Consider the following 5,042-nt stretch of genomic DNA (forward strand, 5'->3'; position numbering starts at 1 on the left):
TGTTTTTTTTTTTGAAAATCCACACCCCTTTTCTCCCCCACGAGACTCAACACAAAAAAAAAAGAGTACAAAAAACGGAGAAAAAAATTTCGGGGTTCGGTTCATCTACTCCACGCGCTGTGGACAACTAGCACCATCAAAATCTCAAACTCAAAAATACACACACCAAAGAAGAAGAGGAAACTGAACACACACACGGAGCAAAAACATATCTCTCAGATTCACCTCTCCATATCACTCCAACCACTAAAATCCAAACCAAGTAGAAGAAGACCTCTCCCTCTCCCTCTCTTTCTCTTTCGCCTTCTCCTCTTCTTCCTCCTCTTCTTCCTCTGCCTTCTTCCTTCCAACATGCAGCCCTGCAGCAGAGAGATGCAGAGCCTCAGCTCCCTCCTGAACCCTCCCCAGGTCTCCTCCCTCCACGACCTCCAGGGCGGCAACGGCGGCCACCACCACCACCAGATCCCGGCCGGCGGGGCCTTCGACCCCTCCTCCTCCCCCGGCGACGACTTCCTCGACCACATGTTCTCCGGGATCCCCCCCTGGGCCGACCACCTCGGCGGCCCCGCCGCCGACGACGACCCCGCCGCGGCCGCCCTCCCCATGGCCCAGAGCGGCGACGTCCCCGTCGACCTGTCCGAGGACGTCGGCTTCCGCGGCCTGGAGGAGGCCGCGGTCCTGGCCGCGAAGCTGAGGCAGCACCAGATCGGCGGCGGCGGCGGGGGAGGGGGCTCTCAGGCTGCGGCCGCGGCGGCGAAGGTGATGATGCTGCAGCAGTTGCTGATGGCCGGGGGCGACGGGTCGTCGCCGTCTTCCCATTTCAAGTCTGCGAATCTGGTAAGCTTTTCGGGATGCCATTTTTACTGATATTTTTTTTTTGAAAATGTTCGAAAGGGTATTCGAGTGTTAGTGTGGGTCAAATTTTGAGTACCGTGTGATCCATTCAAAAAACTTTGAATTTTTGAATAAGAAAAGCACGACGGTCAAATGTTTCGTAGAAGTTGAAAACTGTAGTGAAGTGGGTGAGTTTGATCGCAGGGAGGTGAGAGCTCAGTTCAAGCTCTGTTCAGTGGCTTCGCCGGATCTCTGCATGGCAATGGCCAAACTTCGAACCAGTCACAGCATTTTCCTCTATCTCAGGCATTTCCCTTTCCCTTTTCTTTCGTTTTTTTTCCTCACTTGGTGTTTTCCTTTTCTTTTTAGCGTGCACAACTCTCTGAGAATCTGTTCTGGGAAACAATCGCAGGGGGGATCAATGCCAACGGCACCGAATTTCGGCGCCCAAGCGGCGAGCGGGTCGGGCGGCGCCGCGGCCACGGCGGCCGCGCCGGGTCAGCCGAGGCAGAGAGTGAGGGCGAGGAGGGGCCAAGCCACCGATCCTCACAGCATCGCTGAAAGAGTACGCATCAACTAATCAATTTGTTCTTGCGAAAAGACACGATTTTTATCTTTTGGGGCTGCTCAAGTTTTCCTTTTTTTTTGTTTTTGTCCTCTTTATTTTTTTTTTCCTCTTCTGGGTTTTGTACTTATCGAGTTCCTAAAATTTGGAATTGTGCGTGGTGGGGTTGCAGCTGAGGAGAGAGAGGATAGCGGAGAGAATGAAGGCACTGCAGGAGCTGGTTCCCAATGCCAACAAGGTGTGCAGCTTCATTTAATTCCACTGCGAGTTGAATTTATGGTCTTCTGATGATTCCCCATTTCTCTAATGCCTGAAAACTTCGTCAAATCATTTGTTTATTCGGTCGGTGATTACCATGAAGATTCCCTCTCCTCGTAGTCCCATCTGGGAACCCTGTAACCGCTAGTCAGACACAGCCTCTGGCAGTGTGAATTCGAGTGTTCATCAGTTCGTCCATTTCGAAGAAGATCAGTATTGATTATGCAGGAAAATTCTAACATTTTCTCGTTTTGTCTTGGGGGTGTTCGCGATGTGGGGTGGTGGCTTTGGGGAATGACAGACGGACAAGGCATCAATGCTGGATGAGATCATCGACTATGTGAAATTCCTCCAGCTCCAAGTCAAGGTTCTCTCTCTCTCTCTCTCTCTCTCTGTAATTAAAAAAATGGGATGATTCCCTTTCGTTGACATTGTTGTTAGGGACATAATCAGTAATTTGAATTGTATATTAGTAGTTTAAGGGGTCACTCGTTCATGTGTGCGCATCACCATCTCGGTATACCGTGGGCTCATGAACATGTGCAGAGCTGATGATCTCTCTCTCTCTCTCTCTCTCTCTCTCTCTCTCTCTTCTGTCTCTGTTCGTTTGGTGGGCGCAGGTGCTGAGCATGAGCAGACTGGGCGGTGCAGCTGCGGTGGCTCCTCTCGTCGCCGATATGTCCTCTGAGGTAAAATACCCCAAAACCACCCGCGACCACTAGAAACGAACCACGCTTTGACTCATCCTCCATTCCAAAAAAAAAAAACGCAATTCGAAAAGACCCCCGAAATTCTTCAATCAACACAAGACGACAAAACCCAAAGCAGCACGCGTGCCTGCCTTTTTCAGATTCCACTCTCTCTCTCTCCATGAAAAATTGCAGAAAACTCGCTGTCGAACCCTTTTCCGACTTGCCCTGTTCCCCACTTCTCTTACCCTTACCCTCCGTTGTCCTCTTTCGTGATTTTTGTATGCGTTTTCCGTAATGAATGTGAAAGAGGATTGAATCGTGGCCATCCTTTGTCTTACGTAGGGAGGCGGTGGCGGCGACGGTTCTCGGGCGAACGGCAACGGGCGGAGCAGCTCCAACGGCGGCGACAGCCTGACGGTGACGGAGCACCAGGTGGCGAAGCTCATGGAGGAGGACATGGGGTCCGCCATGCAGTACCTGCAGGGGAAGGGCCTCTGCCTCATGCCCATCTCCCTCGCCACCGCCATCTCCACCGCCACCTGCCAGTCCCGCATCCCCCTCCCCTCCCCCTCCCCCTCCTCCGCCGCCGCCGCCGCCCACCACGGCCTCGGGGACTGCCCCACCTCCCCGAGCGTGTCGGCCCTGACCGTCCAGGGGGGCGCCGCCGCCGCCGCCGCCGCCGACGCCAAGGACGCGGCCTCCATCTCCAAGCCCTGATCCGCCGTGGCGCCGCTGCTGACCGTTGACCGCGTCCCCCCCCCCGGTCTCCGTTCGTACTTCTTTTGTTTTTTTTTTTGTTTTGGTTTTCCTTTGACCCGCGGAAAAGAATGAGGTGGGGCCCGACGAAGAAAGGGTGGCGGGAGGGAGACGTGGGGTTGGACGGGTTTCGTTTTCGCTGTGCGGAAGTCTACGAAAATAAGGTGGTCCTGCGTCTTGGCCTCTCCTGCGACGCCGTATTTGGGTAGACTTTGGCCCCCGGAACGAGAAAAGCTGACTCCGTCAAAATCCGAAAGCAAGAAGAAAAATACTAAAATGGAGGAGAACCTTATCCCGAGGAAATTCCAATTCCCTCCTTTTTTTTGGGGATTAGTCGCCCCCCCCTTTTTTTTTTTGCTTATTTTTTTATATTATTTTTTATGCTTCCCCTTTTGGTTGTAATCTCTCCTTTTTTTTTCTCTCTAATTAATTAATCTCACTTTCTAGTACTTTATCGAGGCAATTATTGAGAGATAATTCCGAAATTACGTGTATTGATATGTCTCTCTCTCTCTCCTAAACCTTTGCGTGCAATTTCATGAGGCCTTTTGTAAAGGGAGGAGTCGAAAGCAAATAAGGATTGGATTCAATTTGGGATGAGATCGATCGAGATCAACGAGTCACCCACCCCGAATTCGTGAGGAGGATTTGGTCTCTAGCTACTCTTCTTACCGAATCACCTTTCGTAGCATCCGATTGTTACCACAAAAAGTGATGCTTTTATTATGATTTCGATCGAAATCGAACTAATTGTTTTGTCTTTACCCATAATCATGCTTTTTATGTTAAGGATGGTTATGTCGTGGAGGCTTTTACAAATTGTATTCCGTCATGTAATTAAGGACACGAAACTTAAACTGATTTATAATAATAAAAAAAAGAAATCATTAGTGTCGGGCACTGCATCGGATTGTCAATGCCGACGGTCAACCTTAGTCGAGATAATTATTTGCTGCATCTCATGAACCACACTGCAGTCGCTATACTTAATGGGGAAATCGTCCAATCGGTCATATACTTATTGTAAGGATGTCAATTCAATTCTCAACATTGCAATTTTCTCAATTCAGTCCTAAATTTTTGCGCGAAATCTCAACGTAGTCATTCCAGCCAATTTCCTTGAAAATCGCTGATGTGGCAATGTGCCACGTAAGAAGGTTGGGGATAACTGGGCTGCCACGATAGCGATTTAAAGGGAAAGTTGACTGGAATGACTACATTGAAATTTCATGCGAAGGTTTAGGACTGAACTGACATATATATAATAGGTTTATTACTGATTGAGTAATTTTTCCCTGTATCTTGTACTTGAAAGATTGCAAGTGAGAAAGCAATAAAAACCCCAGGTTATGAGTCCAATTTTAAACTTTGCAAATTTGTTAATTTAATTCTAAATTTTTGCGTCAAATTTCATGAGGCTTTTTACGAAAGGGACGAATCAAAGCAACAAGGATTAGATTCAATTTGGGATGAGATCAAGATCAACGAGTCACCCCAATTCTCGAGGAGGATTTGGTCTAGCTACTCTTCTTACCGAATCACCTTTCGTAGCATCCGATTGTTACCACAAAAGTGATGCTTTATTATAAATTTTGATCGAAATTGAACTAATTATCTTGTCTTTACCCATAATCATGCTTTATGTTAAGGATAGCTATGTCGTGAAGGCTTTGTATGCCGTCATGTAATTAAGGGCATGAAACTTAAACTAATGTTTTATAAAAATAAGAAATTATTAGTGCCACATTGCATCGGGTACCGACAATCGACCTTAGTTGAGATAATTATTAGCGGCATCTCATGAACCACGCCGCAGTCACTGTACTTATCGGGGCTATTGTCCAATCGGTCTTAAACTTATTGTAGGGATGTCGATTCAATCCTAAATTTTGTAATTTGTCAATTTGGTCACAAACCTTTGCATGAAATTTTAAATG

At 48.1% G+C, this 5,042-nt stretch overlaps 1 protein-coding gene across 1 annotated transcript; it reads left to right on the forward strand.

Annotated features, from left to right (window-relative positions):
* Positions 1-268: 268 nt before the first annotated feature.
* LOC115685306 (bHLH transcription factor RHL1-like) lies at positions 269-3,709 on the forward strand. Its single transcript, XM_030610345.2, is given in 8 exon segments — positions 269-837; positions 1,039-1,140; positions 1,247-1,399; positions 1,572-1,637; positions 1,959-2,024; positions 2,278-2,346; positions 2,692-2,910; positions 2,912-3,709. Coding segments are annotated over 8 exon segments (1,245 nt in total). The 5' UTR covers positions 269-351; the 3' UTR covers positions 2,996-3,709.
* Positions 3,710-5,042: the final 1,333 nt, after the last annotated feature.

The sequence above is a fragment of the Syzygium oleosum genome, unplaced genomic scaffold (assembly GCF_021117445.2).
Source record: "Syzygium oleosum isolate NSW1041296 unplaced genomic scaffold, Sole_v2.1 Sole_v2.04, whole genome shotgun sequence".
Classification (NCBI taxonomy): Eukaryota; Viridiplantae; Streptophyta; class Magnoliopsida; order Myrtales; family Myrtaceae; genus Syzygium; species Syzygium oleosum.